At 59.4% G+C, this 20,409-nt stretch overlaps 1 protein-coding gene across 1 annotated transcript in view; it reads left to right on the top strand.

The window, feature by feature from the left end:
• The window catches only part of SLIT3 (slit guidance ligand 3), a 518,212-nt gene extending 501,270 nt beyond the window's left edge, over positions 1-16,942 (top strand). The window contains exons 28-36 of the mRNA XM_028528159.2: positions 4,512-4,651; positions 5,841-5,934; positions 6,429-6,566; positions 7,434-7,674; positions 8,499-8,629; positions 11,641-11,795; positions 13,125-13,410; positions 14,223-14,431; positions 16,398-16,942. Of these exons, the coding sequence (XP_028383960.1) occupies positions 4,512-4,651; positions 5,841-5,934; positions 6,429-6,566; positions 7,434-7,674; positions 8,499-8,629; positions 11,641-11,795; positions 13,125-13,410; positions 14,223-14,431; positions 16,398-16,633 (1,630 nt within the window). The 3' untranslated portion in view covers positions 16,634-16,942. The remainder of the gene's footprint in view (positions 1-4,511; positions 4,652-5,840; positions 5,935-6,428; positions 6,567-7,433; positions 7,675-8,498; positions 8,630-11,640; positions 11,796-13,124; positions 13,411-14,222; positions 14,432-16,397) is intronic.
• The last annotated feature ends 3,467 nt before the right edge of the window (positions 16,943-20,409 follow it).

The following is a 20,409-nucleotide window of genomic DNA, read 5'->3' as shown; positions in this document are numbered from 1 at the left end:
GAGTTCAGGCTTCAAAGTTATCTTTTCGAGAGGACACGATTCGGCCCCAACACCTCTTACGAGTCCAAATTCTAGAAGCATTGTGTACCTCTTCATAGAGATGCTTCTTCAGTCTGGGTGCATGGTCTGCTCACCGGAAGAGCAACAGCTGGCAGGGCTGGCTGGACAGGAGACCAGGGCCAGGGAGACGTGGCTGCCCTGCGTCCTCACGGCTGACCTTGACAACCCACCCCCCCCACCCAAGGTTTCCAGGGTGGGCAGAGGGCACGCCAGCCTCCTTCCCACCTCTGTCCGCTCCCTGAGCAGCCCCAGCCCCTCCACCAGCCACCACGCTCCGCTTCCGCACAATCCAAGGCTCAGCAGAAGTCATTTCAGGAAAACAGACGACACTGTGCTTTCTGACCTTTGAGAACCTACCTCCTGTGCAGCTCTGAAGAAACAGCCTCTTTCACAAATACCCAGGGCCCCTAACAGAAAAAACACGTCATCTCACTCTGCCCAGAGCTCAGGCCCAGCGACCCCCGGCCTGTTGTAGACAACGTGAGCTGGTTTGGGGTTGCAGAGCAAAGGCGGGGAAGGAGGGGCCTAGAAACCTACTGCCTGTGAGTTTGCGTTTCTTGCTCAGCCCGACCTGGAGCTGTCTCTGGCTGGAGCAGAGACCTGGAATCCCAGGAGTGAGGCTGGCGCACACACTCACGGGACTGGGTGTGAACGCCCAACCGGGAATGTGGCCATGGGGGGAGCGGCCCCACAGGGACCCCAGCCCTCCTTCTCCCTGCCCCCTAACCCGCCTCTGTCAGTTCTGATTTATTTCGTGACTAATCCTGGGGACCTAACCAAGGTACGGCGGAGGGTGGTGAGTTGAGGTTTTTATCCAAGAGATTCAACCCTTCGGAGACAGGTTAAGGAAGTGTGCCACGCCCATCTGTGTGTGAGGGTTTTTTTACCTTCATTATCATCTTGCGTGAGTTTCCGGTGTACAGCACGGTGGTCAGACAGTCACGTACTTTATTCACAAGTGACCCCTCCGGTGTCTCCAGGCCCCACCTGGCACCGCACACAGTTCGTACAACACTGTTGACAAACTCTCTAAGCCGTACTTCACATCCATCTGGCTGCTCGGTAACTGCCCGTCTGTGCTTCTCAGTCCTTTGTCACCCAGCCCTCCAGCGCCTCCCTCCTGCCCCCTGTGTCTGTGAGTCTGTTTCTGTTTCATTTGTTCACTTATTTTCTTTAGATCCCACGTATGAGTAAAATCATACGCCTTTCTCTGTCTGACTTACCTCACTCAGAGTGATATCCTCTTGGTCCATCCATGTTGTCACAAACGGTAAGGTTTCATTCTCTTTATGACGGCCGTGTAATATTCCATCGTATATAGGTGCCGCCTCTTTTTTATCCTCCCGTCTGCTGAGGAGCACATGGGTTGCATGCATATCTCGGCCACTGTAACTTACGCTGCAGCAGAACAGGGGTGCATATATTCAGTCGAGTTAGTGTTGTGGGTTTCTTTGGATATATTCGCAGAAATGGAATCACTGAGTCATAAGGCAGTCCCATTTTTAGCTTTTTCAGGCCCTTTCATACTGTTTCCCGCGGTGGCTGCACCAGGCTGCAGTCCCACCAGCAGTGCACGAGGGGTCCCTTTGCTCCACGTCCTCGCCAACACTTGTTAGTGGACGTATTGATGGTAGCCATTCTGGCAGGTGTGAGGTGATCTCTCACTGTGGTTTCAATTTGCATTTACCTGACGATGAGTGACATAGAGGGTCTCTCCACATGTCTCTTGGTCATCTGTATGTCCTCCCTGGAGAAGTGTCCATTCAGGTCCTCTGCCATTTTTTTATTTTACGTTGTTTGGGTTTTGGCGTTGGGTTGTATGAGTTCTGTGTAAAGTTTGGATATCAGCCCCTCGTCAGATGTCTCTTTGATGAGTTATCTTCTGCGCTTCACTAGGTCATCTCTTCGTTATGGTTTCCCTTGCTGTGCAAAAACTTTTCACTTTGATGCAGTCCCATTTGTTTATTTTTTTTTCTTTTGTTTTTCTTGCTCAAGGAGATGTATCAAAAGAAAATGTTGCTAAGGGAAGTATCCAAAATTGTATTGCCTATGCTTTCTCCTATTTTGAGTTATTCTTGTATACAGTATAAGAAGGTGGTCTAGTTTTTTTTTTTTTTGCACGTATCTGTTCAATTTCCCTAATGCCATTTGTTGAGGAGACTGTCTTTACCCCATTGTTTGCGCTTGCCTTCTTTGTCCAGTACTGACTGACCATTCAGTATTGCTACCCCAGCTTTTTGTTGTTGTTTCCATCTGCATGGAGTATCTCTTTCTATCCCTTTTCTTTCAGCCTGCGTGTGTGTCTTTCCTTCTGAGGCGGGCCTCTTGTGGGCGGCATATACATGGGCCTTATTTTCTTAACCATTCAGCTACCCTGTGTATTTTGATTTGAGCATTTAACCCGTGTACATTTAAGTTGGTTGTTGAGAAGCATGTATTTATTACCATTGTATTCCTTATAACTATGTTTCTCTCTTTTTTTTTTTTTTTCCTTCTTCTTAAAGAAGTCCCTTTAACATTTTTTGCAGTACTGGGTTGGTGGTACTGAACTCCTTTAGCTTTTTCTTGTCTGGGAAGCTCTTCATTTCTCCTTCAGTTTTACATAATAGCCTTTCTGTGTAGAGTCTTAATTGTAGATCCTTGCTGTTCATCACTTTGAATATTTTGTGCCAGTCGCTTCTGGTCTAAAATGTTCTGTTGTGAAGTCAGCCGACAGTCTCATAGGAGCTCCCTTGTAGGTAACATTATCTCTTACTGCTCATAGGGTTCTCTCTTTGACCTTAGGTTTTGCCATTTTAATTATGATGTGTCTTGGTGTGGTCCTCTTTAGGTTCATCTTGTTTGGGACTCTCTGAGCTTCTTGGATGTGTATGTCTTTCCCCTTCACCGGCTTAGGGAAGTTTTCAGTCGTTATTTCTTCAAATACTATATTTTTGCCATGTATAATGTGCACCCACATTTTTGTGTGGATTATACATTGGATTGTTATACCCATGGTACGTAATCATTATATCCATGAATAATGTGCATCCTCATTTTTCCCTCAAAAATTTGGGCAAAATAGTGTGCATCATGCATGGCAAAATACAGTAAGTTCTCAATTCCTAGCTCTCTCTCCTTCTTCCGGCCCCCCTTTGCTGTGGGTGTTGCCCCAAAGATCCCTTAAATGATCTCTTTTTTTTTTATCTTTTTTTTCTTTTTGCTGATCTGATTAGGTGTTTTCTGCTACTTTGTCTTCCAAACAGTTGATTCAGTTCTCTGCTTCGTATAGCCTGCTGCTGATTCCTTCCAGTGTATTCTTTATTTCATATATTGTAGTCTGCATTTCCGCCTGGTTCTTTTTTGTGGTCTCTGCGTCCTTTTTTGTGTTTACGACCTCTTTGTTTCAGTTCTCAGTGAGCTCACCTGTTCTCTCCCCAAATTCCTTGAGCATCCTCATAACCGTTGTTTTGAACTCGGTATCTGGCAGATCACTTGCCTCTGTTTCATTTGGTTCTTTTGGGAGCGGATTTCTCCTGTTCTTTCGTCTGGGACCTGTTTTTTGTGATCAGTGCTGTTTTAAGCCAAGCTCACCAGAAAGCTTTGATGTTGGCAGGAGAGTGGTCCTCCCAGCCCACCCCCTTGTCCACCAGATGCTGGAGAGGGATTGGAAGTAGCAGGAATTCATGAAGGAAAAATGGCATCTCTGAGAAAAGGTGAAGAAGGGGGGGGTTGTCTGTTCTAGGATGAAAGCTAGCTAGCATGTTCTGAGTGCTGTCTAGGTACCATGTATCTTTCTAAGCTTTTTACTTAGACAGTCTCCTTTTATCCCCACAACCACCCTGGGGGTAAATCATGTTACCCTAGTCAACCGATGAGGAAACTGACACTTGGAACTTAAGTCAATTTCCCAAGGCCAAACTGCTGGGAAGTGGCAGAGGTGGAATTCCTTCCCAGGTCAGAGAGTGAACGAGTGCAGAGCCTGGTCTCGGCCCCTGTGCCCCGCTCCTGCTGACGACACACGGCTGTTCCCCCACAGGAAGCCACTCAGAAGGGGGGTGGTTGCTGTATTTTCTTTGTCTGCAACAGAGACTGTCCACACATGCGCCCAGGGAAGAGAGGTCTAGAAGACAGCTGGGGGTTTGAATTATATCCAGGAAAGCACGTCCACCTGGAGGAGTGGCGAGGGAGGCAGTGCCGGTGGGATCGCCCCCAGGGCCAAGGCAGCCAGCCAGGGCCAGGGGAGGTCACCTATTTCCCGGAGACAGGGGGCTCAATGAAATGACCTCCTACGCTCCTGAGGGTCTTCCTGCTCAGGACCCCCAGACCTCACGTGCCCACAGTGCCGCCTCGGACCTCCGTCCAGAGAGAAGCCCGACTAACGACACCCCCCCAACCTTCCTCTCTGCCACTCACCCCACCCCACCCCCTGCCCCCGGCTTCCCCCCTCCCCACCCTCTCCCTCCCCGAAGCTGCTCCTGCCCCCTGGGCTTCGAGGGGCAGCGGTGTGAGAGCAACCCAGACGACTGCGAGGACAACGACTGCGAGAACAACGCCACCTGCGTGGACGGGATCAACAACTACGTGTGCGTCTGCCCGCCCAACTACACGGGTAAGGCCCGGACGCCCGAGCGGGGGTCGGTGCGCTGGGGGGCGGGGCGGGGCGTCGTGCGCTAAATAACACCATGTCCTCAGCTTTCTCCAGGGTCCCCCTCTCCTTCCCTCCACAGACAGAGGCCCGAAGTCCTAAAACCCTCCAGGGGCTTCCCCAAGGCCCTCTTTGTTGTCCACGCTCCCCCTTCCACCCCAGCAAAGCGCTAGCTCCTTCCCCCTGTGGAGCAGGTACCCAGGGCCTTTCAGCTGCCTGTTCGTGTAGCTGGTGGCCGTCCTCCACCGGGGGAACCTGGAGACCCAGAGGTGCTTGAGGCTAGCAGGGAGGCACTCGTGCTGTGTTTATGCATTGTTCGGGTCCAGTCAGCCTTCTCTGGAAATCTGCATTTTCCAGAGCTGGGCATACAAAAGTGAGCAAGACAGAGTTCCTTCTCATAAGAAGCTTCGTCACTGAGTAGAGAGAGGGAGACATGTTCAGCAGAAGGGGAATGCGAGCCCTGGAAGCCCAGGGGCTCATGGGATCGTAGGGAAGGAGCCTAACTGGGTGGAGAGTGCAGGCCCCACCCCCAACACGACCCCTTTGCTTCCTGTGTTAACAGCCCCCGGTGAGCACAGGTGAACGTACCAGCAGTTGTGAAGCAAAATGCGACCAGGTTGTGCAAACACAGCCTGCTTTGTTGTAGGACTGACCTAACGTGGCCCATGGCACACTGGAATTCTATCAATTCCATACATTCTCCTACGTGCACCCCCCCCTCAGGCAGCCTCTGGGCTCCCCCACATTCACCCGTCACTTGTTCCGCTCCCAGCTCTGTGTCGTAACCGCCTGGGTGTTTGTAGACCCAGGCCGTGGCAGGGACGGGACTGGTGCTGTGTGTCCGCAGCCCCTGGCATGCTGCCTCCCACACAGGAGGTGCTCAGTCAACAGTGCAGGATGAAACCCAAATAAATGCGCACAGCCCAAGGTCAGGGCCTGGCATCCGGTGGTTTCAGCAGCCTCTGAAGGGTCAGGCGAAACGGCCGAACGATGGGGCTGGGACAGTCCCAGGAGAGATCCCGGCATCTCCCCATTGCCCCTGATGGGGAAACCGAGGCAGAAGTGGAGGAGAAGGGAAACTCCAAGAGACTGAATTCAGGGCTCTTCACGTCCACGGCCAGCTGATGCCTGAGTTCTCTGCCCGCCCCCACAGGTGAGCTGTGCGACGAGGTGGTCGACCATTGCGTGCCCGGGCTGAACCTCTGTCAGCATGAGGCCAAGTGCATCTCGCTGGACAAAGGGTTCAGGTAGGGCTGGACCGCATGCCCCCAGCACGGGGTCCTGAGGACTCTGCCAACAGGCTGGGTTTGCAGCGGAGGTTCTGGGCCCCCTCCCTCTCCCGCCTCCCCCCTCCCTCCGTACATCTTCCTCTCCACAGCGAGTAGGGTAGTGCGATCCCACTGTGGGGAGGCCACGTCAGCGCTCTCGGAGCCCAGGTCTCCCCCACAATGGAGGAGCCCCCATGCAGGGTGCGGGAGCCCCCCCAGGGGCGCTCAGTGAAAGCTCCACACGTGCCAGCACGAAGCGAGCACTAAGCCTCTGCCTGTTCTGTGCAGGAAGCGCAGACGCGGGCCCAGGTCTGCGATTCCAGCCCGCACCCCTCAGCCGGGCTCCACGTGAAGCAGGCACTCGGGGGTGGGTGTGCAGGGCCCAGGCTTCTCAGAGCCTGGAGGGTGGAGGGGTCGAGAGGCCGCCTGGGAGCCACAGGGCGGTGGGACAGCCCGGCTGTGCTGTGTTCCAGGTGCGAGTGTCCCCCCGGCTACAGCGGGAAGCTCTGCGAGGTGGACGTCGATGACTGCGCGGCCCACAGCTGCCGCCACGGCGCCCAGTGCGTGGACGCGGTCAATGGCTACACGTGCGCCTGCCCCCAGGGCTTCAGGTAGGGTGGCGGCGGGGGGACCACAGGGAGGAGCCAGCCTGGGTCCAACGTAGGGGCAGACCCAGGCCCGGAGCCGGGCAGCCCTGGCCCAGGGTCTCCACGGCACCTTGACTCCCCACACTTTCCTCGGCCCTTCCGGGTCCCTGAGCAGGTGTTGCTCACCCCTCTGAGCCAGTGGGGAGCAAGGCTCCCCAGGCCAACTCCACGTGGAAGCTGGACCAGAGGTTTGTCCAGCTCGGGCGTGGTTCCGTCCGACAGAAGGTGTCACTGCCTGGGAGCCCAGCTGGCAGGGCCGGGGGAGCCACAGGGGCACGCTGGCAGGAACCTGCTGTCCGCAGAGCAGCAGGCAGAGCAAAGCCAGGGTGGCGTCCCCGGGCAGAAACACGGAGGTGAAGAGCAGGGCTTGGGGCCCGTCACTGGAGCCAGGGACGCCAGAGGAGAAAGGGGAGATGGGAGGCCCTGGCCCGGCGTCAGGAGACGCCTGTGGAAGGGGCAGCCTGGGCTCAGCCCAGCGCCCACGCTGCCTGGACTGGCCAGGTATGGGGCGACTCGGGGGGAGGCAGGGACCACACTGCAGAGGGTGGGGCTGGGGGACAGCTCTGTGTACAGCGGTGCCCATTGGACGGCTCAAATCCAACTATGCAGATGAGCCTGGGGACCCGGGGCCTGGAGGGAAGCAGACTTTCCGAAGGCCGGTGGCCCCAAAGGCCAGCCGGGACCGCCCTCACCGGAGGCTTGTGGAAGGGAAGAGGTTCCCGAGCTGCACCTCAGAGCTGTGACTGAGGGCTGGGACGGGGCTGTCACCCCTTCTCACCCCCGTGTCCCTGCCGGCAGCTATTTGGCTAACTCCCCCCTCCCCCCTCCCAGCGGGCTCTTCTGTGAGCATCCCCCGCCCATGGTCCTGCTGCAGACCAGCCCCTGCGACCAGTACGAGTGCCAGAACGGCGCCCAGTGCATCGTGGTGCAGCAGGAGCCCACCTGCCGCTGCCCCCCGGGGTTCGCCGGCCCGCGCTGCGAGAAGCTCATCACCGTCAACTTCGTGGGCAAGGACTCCTACGTGGAACTGGCCTCCGCCAAGGTCCGGCCCCAGGCCAACATCTCCCTGCAGGTGAGCCCCGCCCCCCCGGCCCTGTTAGGACCCCGGCTCTGCGTGCTGGAAGGCAGCCCCGAGGCCCAGGTCCTCACCGTCCTGTGCCCTCCTCTGCGGCATCGCTCAGGACGACCCTCAGCTTTAGGGGATCTGGGCCGGCTCTGTCCAGGCGCCCTAGGCCCCTGCTGACCTGCTCTCACGGTGAAGGCAGCCTCCACTTCAGACTAGTCAGAGAGCCCCGCCCTGCAGCGGCAGCAGACGGGTTGCCCTGGGCAGCCGCTTGCTCGAGCACCGGCGGAGAGCGCCCCCTGCTGTCTTTGCCTGGGCCCCGCCCCAGAGACTCATGGGTAATTGGTCTGGGGTGAAGCGCAGACGCTGGCGTTTTAAAAAACTCCCCAGATGACTCTCAGCGCAGTGCTTAGCCTGGCTCATAATGAACTGAGTTAAATGGCAGTGCTTAGCCTCTAGTTTATAAATATTATTGCACTTTATACAGAGTCTGAGGCCGAGAGGGGCAGGGGCTTGGGTGCGATCAGCCCATCAGTGGCGGAGCTAGATTAGCGCTCAGGGCTCCTGGCAGGCAGGCAGGCAGGGAGGGAGGGAGGGATGCGCACCACCCGCTGGGAGCTGAGTAACCGGCTGCTGAACGGAAGCGCTGCATCGCGTCTGCTGGGCCCTGAGGCCCGGCCTGCCTTCCGGGAACCAACAGCCCAGACCCGGGAGGACCCTGGGCAGGAGAGATGAGGTCTTTCAGGAGACGCCACCTGGAAGCCATCTCGGGGGGAGAGGGGGATGGGCAGGGGCGGCCTCCGGAGAGCCCTGACGTACGTCCCTCTCCCCAGGTGGCCACCGACAAGGACAACGGCATCCTGCTCTATAAGGGCGACAACGACCCCCTGGCACTGGAGCTGTACCAGGGCCACGTGCGGCTCGTCTACGACAGCCTGAGCTCCCCGCCCACCACGGTGTACAGGTGAGGCGCACAGTCCGCCGCTGAGCCGCACGGCCACTCCCGCACAGCCGCACCCGCCCGCCTGCCGCGGGCCCGGGAGACGCTGCCGGGGTCAGGAAGGGGGGTGGTCTGATGCCTCTTCTCGCCGCCCCCCACATACACACTCTTCCTCCAGGGGGCGTGGAGGCAGAAAGGGGTACCGCAGGAAGGGGCAGGAGATGACACCTCATTACCATAAGATAAATGGCCAGCTGGCTACTGCGGGAGCCCGCGCTCCAATGGGGACGAGGCTGCTTAATGAGATGCCCTTTTCAAAATGTCATCCTAATCTTTTATTAGTTTAAGAGAGAAAACAGGGGCAGACTAGCATGCAACTCAAGGGAAGTCATTCCAGAGCCACGCAGGGGCGGGGCGGCTCCTTGCAGTGACTTTCAGGCTGCTCTGAAGGACAGCCTCACCCCCCACCCCCATTCACATGATCAGTCTGAGGCTGTGCGGCGCGGCGGCCCAGCCCACTGCTTCACGGCAGCGGCGGGTCTGCTCGCAGTCCAAGTGCAGCTTCATCTTAGGGATGCCCGTGAGGTCACAGACACACTAGTTCCCTCTGTTGGCCTCCATGACCTCTTTTTGGTGGGTGCCTGGCTCTGTTCACCTGTCCCCACGGGAGGAGAGGGGCCCTGGGCAGACACACAGACAAGCCCTCCTGAGCCCCTCCCTGCCCCAGGGTGGAAACAGACTGCACCAGGTCCAGGTCCCCAGGCTTGTGGGTGGGGCTTCAGGCATGAACTCATTATGTCCTACCCACAAGCCCAAGGGGCTGAGGAAGGTGACAGACTTGGGGAAGGTGGGCTGGGGGCCAGTAGGGACTGGTGGGGACTGCAGTGGCCTCCAGGGTACTGGCCTCGTCCGAAGGGACAGCTGACCTCAGCTCCAGCAGAGGCTGCCGTGTGGGAACGCACAGTCTCAAGAGAAGCTAGAAATGCGGGGTTTCTGTGTGAAATACCTCGGAGTTTAAATGCTGGCCACTTTGAAACACCACGTGAGAGCTCTGCCTGGCCACACTGCCTGCTCCCTGAGTCTTTACTGCTCAACACCACCGCCCCTCTGGTCAGGCCTCTGTCTCTGTCTCCTCTAGTCCTCACCACCAGCCCAGACAAGCGCCTCCCCTCTTGAGACAGGGGCGGCAGGGATGGGAAACCTGACTCAGAGGAAGGCCTGGCCCCGCCCACAAAGGCACACGAGTCAGAAGTGGGCAGAGCAGGCATCCAAACCCAGGTCAGGCTCCCACTAAACCCACTCCACCACGTGCTGGGGCTCAAAGGGTGAGGCACGGAGAGACCCTAGTCCAGGAGTGGGAGACATTATGGGGCAGCTGCGGCCTCAGGCTATTGACCAAAATCCCAGAACTCTCCGTTCCCACGACGCTCTGTCGCCACCTTGTGGCCACAACTCAGCGTACAGCAGAGCGTGCCCAGCCCCTGAAAGGACTCTTCGTCCCCCAGGGGCCTTGGGTTCTGTGACTCAGGGACTTGAGTTTGGGTCCTGCCTCTGCCACATCCACCAGAAGACCTAGGCCTGGTAAGAATAGGTGAGACAGAGCTCAGCCTGCTCCTCACAGAGCCACTTTCTTAGGGAAGGGGCGCTTCATCCCCAGACCCCTCTGTCCCTCCCAGCCCCTGCCAGGAGAGAGTAGTGGGAATCCAGAAGCCCGAGAATTCCGTCTCTGCACCCTACCAGCTGGGTGACCGCAGACAACTCACCTAACCTCTCAGGGCCTCAGTCTCTTCATCTGTGAAATGGGGTCACCCATGCCACTTCAGAGAATCATCCTGAGGTTGAAATAGCAGAAGAAAGCCCGGGCTGAGGGGCCGCTGGCTCTGTCAGGGGCAGCGGGGGAGGGGGACGCAGGTGGGGTCAAAGCTGGAGCGACGTCCCCCCCATCACTTGGCAGCTGTGGGGCCTGAGGTCAGTTGCTTCCTTTCTGCTTCCTGGGCCGTGTGCTGCAGATAACACACTGACCTTGCAGGGGCGTCCTAAGGCCTCGCTCCCCCAGGTGAGGTTTGCACACGGCCTGAGGCTTGGGGGGTGGTGAGGGGGGACAGTCAGAGACACTCTGTGGACATTGCAACTATGAGATCATTTTTCTGATCTGAACTAGAAAAAAACATAAAAGTCACACCAGAATAATTTCCAGATTATGTAAGCATTGAAACCGGGCGCTGCATTCAGATGGTCTGTGATCTGAGAAAACAGCGGGCTTGCACCCCTAACAGACCATCTTAAATTCCAGTTTCGGCCGACACGTCTCATGAGGAGGAGAACAGTGTCGGTCAGTGGAGTGGGATTCAGGGGGAAGTGAAGTTAACCAGATGAAGAGCTGCAGCATTCTTGCCTCTGAGCCCCGGTCTCCCCCGGAGCATAGAGCCTCAGACCCTGGGGTCGCCCGGGTCCTCCTGGGTCCTCCTGGGGCACAAAGGCGGGACAGCTGAAGGTCCCCTGGAGTCAAGTTCGTGGAACAATAGCTTTTTATCTCACACTGATTACTAAGCTTTGCTAGCTATTACCTGAAACTAAAAGTTTTCCAGCATTTGAGTCCCTGATCAGTATGGTATCAATGTTAAGTTTACCAAAACTGAGACGTGTGCTTAGGAAAGGGAATATCCCTGTCCTTAGGGAATGCACAGGGCGTATCTAGGGTTAAAGGGCTACGATGGGTGTAACTTACCTTGAAATAGTGCAGGGGACCCCACGCACACGCATGTGCAGGTGGGTATATATGCACACACGTACGTGCATGTGGCAATAGAGTGACAGAGCGAGAGAATAAATGAAGTGAATGGGCCAGCAGGAGAACTTACCTTTGGGAGAGGTGTGCTCCGTTCTGTTCATATTTTCGTGACCGGATGTAAGTTTGACGTTATTGGCAAATGAAAAGTGAAAGGAAAGGCGAGTACCGGCGGTCCGGCGTGGGGCCCGGGGCCCAGCCGCGGGGGGCACTCAGCAACCCCGGCGCCCCTTTCTCCCCTGCCCAGCGTGGAGACGGTGAACGACGGGCAGTTCCACAGCGTGGAGCTGGTGATGCTGAACCAGACCCTGAACCTGGTGGTGGACAAGGGGGCCCCCAAGAGCCTGGGGAAGGTCCAGAAGCAGCCGGCCGTGGGCATCAACAGCCCCCTCTACCTTGGAGGTAAAGCCCCCCACCCCTGCCACCCCTACTTCTCACCACCTGCCCTCTGTGCTCAGGCACCCGCACTCAGGCCTTCTGGCTGGGGTTCCCATTCTCACCGAGGCACCCACTGCCAGAACCAGTCAGGGAAGGCTTCCTGGCGGAGGTGACAGCCAAGCTCAACCCTAAAGGGTGAATAGTTAGCCAGGGTGTGGGGAGGAGATGACAAGACAGGGGGCAGGGCTCTTTCTGAGGATGACAAGCTGTTCAGGGGTGATGAAGGAGATGGGGAGATGGAGGCAGGCTCCGGACCCTTCGGTCCACGGGCGTCAGGTCACGCTCCCTGTGCTCTGCCGCCTCCTCCGGCACTGCGAGCGAGGCTCAGCAGACGCATGTGGAAGAAGCTGTTTGCGGTGAAGGTCCTATCATGGCCAGAAAGAGAAGCAGCCGCCAGGATGGCCGAGCCCGGGCCTGAAACGCAGCCCTGGGCCGATAGTTCTCCAGGGGTTATGGGGGGGGGGGTCACCAGAACTACTAGTCTGACACAGAGAATGCCAGAACTTTCCCGCACGGAGCCCGCTCTGGCTGTTAGCAGCCACTCCAGGGAACGCCCTTGACCCAGAGCCGCCCCAGAAGGGACGCAGCTTCTCTCCCAAAGCCCCACAGACGAAGGCTGCGCCCCAAACCCTGGCTCACCTGCCGTGTTCCCCTGTGGGCACGTGACACCAGCGGAGGCCTGGCGGGGACGGAGGGAAATGTGTGCCGTGCACCCCTGCCCAGCGACGGTCCTGCCGCACAGAGCCAGGGCGGCCACGAGGCCGTGGGGGCCAGCTTGTCTTTGTTTCCCTAGCAGCCTGAGGTACAGATTTCTATGAGATGTGTTCTGTATTTAAATAACAGCAACAGATTCCAGGGGGTTATTTTTTTAATGTATTTATTTTTAGAGGGGGGGAGGGAAGAAGAGGGGGGGAGAGAAACACCATTGTGTGGTTGCCTCTTGCACGCCCCCTACTGGGGACCTGACCAGGAATCAAACTAGTGACCCTTTGGTTCACTGGCCCAAGCTCAACCCACTGAGCCACACTGGCCAGGGCCAAATTCCAGTTTTTCAGAGTCGCAGGCAGGGGGACAGAGGGTGCACATCCTTGCATGGACAAGGTCCTGGGCTCTGGCCCGCTCCCCCATGTGCACAGTGGAGGCCCAGAGCTGTGAGCACTCAGCCAAGGAGCCCGTGAGGAGCTCAGCCTCTCGCTCTGAGGGGGGTCTGGGCTGGAAGGGGGCGGGCAGGCAGGGCAGGGTCTGCAGGCCCGGCCTGCACCCGGCATCCGCCCACAGGCATCCCGCCCACAGGCATCCCCACCTCCACGGGCCTCTCCGCCTTGCGCCAGGGCGCCGACCGGCCGCTGGGCGGCTTCCACGGCTGCATCCACGAGGTGCGCATCAACAACGAGCTGCAGGACTTCAAGGCGCTCCCGCCGCAGGCCCTGGGGGTGTCGCCCGGCTGCAAGTCCTGCACCGTGTGCAAGCACGGCCTGTGCCGCGCCGTGGAGAAGGACAGCGTGGTCTGCGAGTGCCACCCCGGCTGGACCGGCCCGCTGTGTGACCAGGAGGCCCTGGACCCCTGCCTGGGCCACAGGTCAGTGCCCAGAGAGCCCCGTCCCACCAGAGAGTGGGCGCGGGTGCAGCCGGAGGGACTGTGTGGGACCGTAGTCGGGCCTGCACAAGTGTGACTGCCGAGCGGGTCCACTCGGAGACACGGTGGGCCGAGGCACAGAGCAGGGCACTGACCCACAGTTACCGAGGGCCTACTGTGTGCCTGGCATAGTGTTAAACGTGAGAGGCCCAGGGTCCCAGAGCTGAAACGTCTGAATCAGCCCAAAACAGCGCCAGGGCCCAGACTGGTGGTTTGCTTGGCTGGACGAGGGGGGAAGTGACACTTTAAACCAGAGCCCTGGGCGGAGATCGAGGGCTTGCGGCTCCTGAGCGGCTCCGGTGGGGGGGTGTGTGTGTGGCCAGAGTGAGCTCCTCCGCAGTGAACCCTGGCCCCCACCACCCCCCACCCCAGGGGAGGCAAGGAGAACACGGGCCTGGAACCAGTTTCTGTGTGACGGTTGGGTTGGGGAGCAGGAGGAGGACCGGACAGACCGAGGCCGGCCCTGGCTGCCGTGGGAGTGAGCGGGCGGCACTGCTCCTGGTGGAGGTGGTGGTGGTGGTGGTACCGGCATCAGTGAAGGCTGCAAGGCGGTCGGAATGCTTAGAGGACACTTACATTCTCCCAGATGCCTGGTCCGAGCCCAGCCGCGGGTGGCAGCTGGCAGGAACACTGGGTGATGCTCGTTGGACGCCCAGCTCCGATGACACTGGGCAGAGCGCGGGGTGGGGCCGGACCCACCGATGGGGCCCCCAGCCTGAGCCTGGTCCCCTCCTCACCCTGTCCTCCGCCCACAGCTGCAGCCACGGGCAGTGCGTGGCCACCGGGCCCTCCTACGTGTGCAAGTGCGCCGAGGGCTACGGCGGGCCCCTGTGTGACCGCAGGAACGACTCCGCCGGCGCCTGCTCGGCCTTCGGGTGTCACCACGGGCAGTGCCACGTCTCCGAGCAAGGGGAGCCCTACTGCCTGTGCCAGCCTGGCTTCGGCGGGGAGCACTGCGGGCAAGGTGGGTCCCGTGTCCGTCTGCGGCCGTGGGGGGCCCCTGCCCTCTTCTCTTACCTCGCGCTCCCCCACTTCCCTGCCTTCCCCGGCCCCTCAAGGCTGCCTCTGCCCTCACTCCTCCCCTTCCAGCTTCCTGCTTCCCCCTCCCTCGTCTCCCTCTGCTGTCTGCCTTCACGTTTCCTCTGCTGTCCTCCCTCTCTGCTCTTCCTTCCCCCTCCACCTTAACTCCTCTCCCCTCCCACTGCTGCCCTCCTCCCCCCATCCCTGCACACCCCTCCCACCCCACTTCTCCCCTCTGCCGCCTCTACTCTTTTTTCTCCTTCTCCTCCCTATTCCGTTTCCTCTCCCTGCTTGTCTCCCCTCTTCCTTCTCCCCTCCCTTTTTCCTTCCATCTCCCTGCCTGACTCTCCTCTCCCCGCACTCTCCCTTCTTATTTCCTCTTCCCTCCCCACTCTCTCCTCCCTTCTATCCTATCCCTTTGTCCTTCTTCCCCTTTCTTCTCCTCACTAACCTCTCTCCTTCCTCCCATCCCCCCAATGCTCCCTCTCGTCTACTCTCCCTTCACCCATCTCCCCTCTCCCGTTCTCTCCTCTCCCTCCCAGTTCCTCTTTACGCCCCCGCCCTCCCCAGCTGTGCGCCCTCAGATGCCATGCTCTCAGAGCCCCCCCCCCCCCCCACATACACAGCCCAGCCACGCAGTGCGTGAGCTTCTAACCAGCACCCGACTCACCCGGGAGCTCAGACCCGCGGCCCAGACCTTGCGAGTGGGACCCTGCAGAGCAGAGTGGCTGAGACTCCCTCCTCCCCGCCCCCAGGCTCCTAGACGTAGGGAACCATTTCACACACCTATACTTGAACTACTACTCTGACTCAAATTGTGTTTTAAATGTATTAGCGTACTTAGAGGTAATTCCAGACTTCACAGCACAAGGTGCGCAGCGCTGTCTCCCTCCAGCTGGTGGCCCCGCACGCGTGCCGCTGGCCACGCGTCCCCAGCCCCCCCCCCCCCGAACCCCTGGGCGGTCTCCTCAGCTTACAGCACTGCATCAGGCTTGTGGCTCACACTTGAGCACATTAACCACCTAAAGCTTTAAAACGCACACGGCCCGTGGAGGCACAGGAAGGACGGGGAAACTGAGGCCGTGTGGCCCAGGGTCCTCAGAGGGTCTCCCAATGCGGTGAGGCCAGGAGAGGGGCCATGAAGAGTCGGGCCAGGGTCCAGAGGATTCAGGCAGCTTTAGAACCCCCCCACCCCGTTATTTCCAGGACTTTGGGAAAAGTCCCCCCCCCCAGCTCCGTGGCTCATTAACTAACTCCAGTCCCGCATCCAGCACCGCCTCCCGGGAACACGCGTGGCCCACGGCAGGCTCAGGGCCCATGTAGACACGTCCCGCTCCCTCCCAGCAGCCTCTTACTCCCCGCTGGTGTCTGGAGCCCACCACAGAGATGGGGGGGGGGGGGGAGACCAGGGCCACCTGGAGCCCACCCTCCGCAGTGCAGGGCGGTGGGCTCAGCTCTGCCAGAAATCCCAGCTATAGGTGAAATCTCCCGGGTTTTGCTTTTATGGTCAGCTTTCCACTTGGATTTTAAGCGTGCAAAGTGGTACAAAGCTTGAACACGGTCCCCCTGTTTGCCACATAAAGCTCGGGCTTGAAGTTCCTTGAAGGAAGGGACTGAGCCTGCTGGGCAGACACTGTAAGAATGGGGGGCAGACGAAATAAGTGGGGGTGGGGGGGGGCTGGGGAGGGGGAGACGAATACCCTGGAGGCCGATGCAGAGACCGCGGTGCGTACGGGTGAGCACGTGCAGGGCGGCTGCGTGGGCGGCAGAGCGCGGTGAGCAGGTGAGTGTGCCGGCGGCGCGCGGATGAGGGAAGGAACAAGGACGGAGAGGCCGGAGTCGCCCGACAGCCTCCCTCCCACCCCACCACCGCCCCCGGGCTCTGACCGGACCCCCTCTGCCCGCCGCAGAAAACCCCTGCCTGGGCGAGGTCGTCCGCGAGGTCATCCGCCGCCAGAAAGGCTACGCCTCCTGCGCCACGGCCTCCAAGGTGCCGGTCCTGGAGTGCCGCGGGGGCTGCGGGCCCCGGTGCTGCCGGCCCACGCGCAGCAAGCGGCGGAAATACGTCTTCCAGTGCACGGACGGCTCCTCGTTCGTGGAGGAGGTGGAGAGACACTTGGAGTGCGGCTGCCGCCCCTGCTCCTAAGGCCTGCGGCCGCCGGGGACCCCCTCCCGGACGCCCTGGAGGTTCGCAGCCAAACAGCGGAAGCTGGAGAGAACAAGAAGAAGAGAATATTAAGTATATTGTAAAATAAACTAAAAATAGAACTTATTTTTTATTATGGAAAGTGACTATTTTCATCTTTTATTATATAAATCTATCACACCGTCTGAGTATCTGTACCATACCGTGAGTTATTTTTACTGTTTTGTGTTGTGTATTTGTCGTGTTTTTATAAACAGCTGTTACAAATTTTAAGAGAAAAGACTAATAAAAGTGTTTTAAAACAAAAGGGTGAGAATAAAGAGGCGCAGGCCTGTCGGAGGGAGGCGGCGGCAGCTGTGTGTGTGACACTCGGCCCGTGGGCAGACGAGACACCCACCCATCCCCCACCCCCCAGCTCCGGAGAGGGGAAGGTGGGCGTGAGAAGGAGCAGGCTTTACTTTCCGTCTCCTCCAAAGGTTCTCAAGTCCTGGTGGTCCTTGTCCAGGACGCTGGTTTCGCCCAGGAGAGGCAGCTGGGCCCTGGCTTTCTGTGACCCCCCCCAAAATCTTGGCCGCCGTCTGCCCAGCAACCCCCTGCAGGCCAGGCTCCCTCTCCCGACTGGCCCAGGGCCCCGTCACAGCACTACCTGAACTCCCACACAGGCTTCACCTGGGCCTGTTTCGCCGAAATGTAAAGCAGCTGTGCTCCTCCTCCCCCCCCCCCCCCCCCGCCAGGCGCTGGGTGCCCCAGGTGAGCCGTATGAGGAGCGGAAAGCAGGCCCCGCTGTGTCCACCGGCACCAGCCACGGGCCCTTCCCAGAACATTCTGAACGGTGCCCCTTCCTCCCCTTGCCTTCAACTCATTCTGTGACCCTAGGAGGGCGGGAAGCCAGGGCCCGGAGCCACGCCTACCCACAGCCCTGCTAGGAGTCCGTCCCATTCTGGAACGTCCTTGGAGGGTCGTGCTATGGGACAGACAGGCCTTAACCCGGTCCTCCAGGCCACCATCACAGTGACAAAGACCCCTTGCTCGTGCGGACACTGCCCAGTGCGTACCAGCACAGTGCCCTGTTTTGTCCACTAGCCCCGGGCCCCCGGGAAGGGCAGAGCGGCAGGGACCGGCTCGCAGAGGAGCAGGCCTCTCTCCGCCTCTGGGACTCGCCTCAAGCCACAGGTCTGCTGGGTGGGGGAGCCAGGCCCGGCGCCCAGACTCAGCGCTCCAGACTCCTCCTCTAGGAAACGGCATGAACACGGGGGAGTCGGGCAGTTAGTTCATCAGGGGAGCCACACAGAAAGGGAAAGAGGAAGTTTTCTGCTATTTTTCCTGCTCATTCTGTCTTGTTCGTCCCTTGTCCTGTATCCAGAAAGATCCTAGACAGAGCAGAGGCGGCCGTCCAGCCCTGACTGCACCCCGAGAGCTGCCCGCCCTCCCAAAGGGGACCTGCCCCGCCTCTCCTCCACCGCCTGTCACAGCACCCTCCGGCTCAGCCCTTCACACCGACTGCCCGTCTCCACGCGCCCACCTCTCCGTCCAGGGGCCTCCCCAGCAGAGGGCCAGGGACGGGTGTGCCCCTCCCGCTCTGAGCATCTGCAGGCCAGCCTCCTGGTCCCCGGCCTGCTGGTGGGCCTTCTGGGCTCAGAGTCCCGAAGGGAGGAAGGAGAGGAAGGGGGAGGGCACGAGGCGAGTGCAGATGAGGGGAGGGAGGCATGGAGGATGGAAGGAAGGATGAGAGGAAGAAAAGAAGGAAGAGAGGAAAGGATACGACGGAGCTGTTTACTTAAAAATATGCATGTTCACTAGGTTCCAGGTACTTACAGGACCTTGTTTCAAATATTCACAGCGAGATTTACTTAGAACTTACTACATTATGTATCAGCTACCGTGCTAAGTTTTTTCATTTACTTCTCAAACAGCTCTGTAGGAGAGACATCACTAGCCCGTTTTACGGTTGAGTAAGTTGAGGCAGGGGCAGCCAGCGAGCCTACACAAGAGCGGGTGTCTAGGTGCCGGGCCGGCTCGGGCCCAGGCTGCCTGACCCCTGAACCCACTCCCCGGGGCGGGGAAACCTGTCCTGGCCCGAAGGATCCCCCAGTCAGGGCAGCGGCAGCTGTGGGAAGGACAACTGCCTCATTACCCGAGTTTCCGAGCGGGAGCATAAACGAGGGACGTACATGGCCGACCGGAGCACAGGATCCCCAGGCCCGGGTCTTCGAGGATCAACAGAGCTTGCCAGGGACGGCCCCGTTAAGAATCAGCAAAATAGGAAACAGCCGGCTTATTGGAGCCGGCAGAGCCCCGAGGCGGCAGGAGGGTGCCGTGCACACTGGGGAGCAGGGAGAAGCGGGGCACATGCAAGCCAGGCTCTGCTTTAGGACGAGAACTGGCAGCAAAGCGGAGAAAGGCCTAGCAGAGGGGACAGGGCTCTGGCCCCGGAAGGGCGTTGGGAGCTCCCAGCTGGCCACTCGGGGTGGCTGTGGCTACGGGATGCTGACTCCAGGTGGGTCACAGCAGTCCGTGGCAGCTCAGCAGTGCCGCCCTGGAAGGGGTGTCCTGGGATCTGCCCACACCCCTCCCCGCCCCCTGTCCTGCCAGCCCACCCCACCCCACGCAAGCAGGGAGAGCTGAGCCTCACTCCACCAGCAGCACTTCCCACCAGCCTCTCCCCACGCGCACACGACGCAAAGCCCGCCGAGCCCCACCCAGGGTCCCTGGCTCTCCCTCTGCTGCCTCGAGCAAGCAACCCGAGGCCTCTCCCTGCCAGGCCTCCTCGGGCTCAGCCCGAACCCAGCCACCCTCAGCCTAGCCGGCCGCAGCACCAGGGGCTTGCTCGCAGAGTGGCTTGGGGGGATCTCGAGGCTCCCCCTCCATTTTGGAAGCCCTGACTTCACAGACTGCCAGAGTCGAGCCCATTGAAAAACCCACCCCCAGTGAAGTTTCTCTGACAAGCGGAGGTTGACATTCTCCTATCTGAGCAGCCACGTCCTGGGGACAGGAAGTCTCATAGGGCAGGAGGAGCTCGGCTGGGTCATGCTCTTGCTCCCGTGGCCAATGTTGGGGGAGGGGGGAGCACGCAGGTGTGCTCGGACTGCTTCCTCTGGAGCAGGGTTCAGGGAAGGGGGCAGGGAGCGCCCCCCACGGGGGGGCCCCACCTCCACTGATGGGAGGATGGGCTTAAAGGCTCTGTAAAGTGTAAACTGAAACCCTTAGTGTGAGTGGTTGTGGTTGTTGCTGTTGTTGCTGTTACGGATGGGCCGGCCGGAAGGTCCTTTGTATGTAACATGGCTTTGCCCTTCAGCCCCGTCGGAGGGAACTCAAGGCTGACACTTCATGACAAAGCGAGGAGGAGAGGGGTAAGGAAAGGACGGGAGACCGCCCAGGGCCAGAGAAAGAGGAGCAGGTCCCCCAGGACAACCTGGGGACCCGCGAGGGGTCAGGGCAGGGAGTGTGAGCTAACCTTGCCCTTCACCACATACACGCCCCGTCACCAGATGACACCCCGGTCGCCAGAGGACCCCGAGGCCGCGCCACCACTGCCTCTGCTGGGAGCAGAGGTCCCCAGTGTAAACGGGCCCGCCCCTCGGACACACTCACAGGGCCCAGACCTCAGAGCTGGGGGCCCAGGGGGCCCTGGTGGGTGGGAAAACTGAGAGTCAGAGGAACGGTGTCTGGACGGAAGAGCAAGGTCACGCAGCAACCTCACGCCGGAGGCAGGAGCAGGCCCAGGCGTCTCCCGGGTCAGTTCTTCCTGCTCCTCCACGGCGGGCACCCACGCAGAG

Source organism: Phyllostomus discolor, chromosome 13 (assembly GCF_004126475.2).
Source record: "Phyllostomus discolor isolate MPI-MPIP mPhyDis1 chromosome 13, mPhyDis1.pri.v3, whole genome shotgun sequence".
In the NCBI taxonomy this organism is placed as follows: Eukaryota; Metazoa; Chordata; class Mammalia; order Chiroptera; family Phyllostomidae; genus Phyllostomus; species Phyllostomus discolor.
Note: the sequence above shows the minus strand (reverse complement) of the source record. Positions and strands in the feature narration are given on the sequence as shown.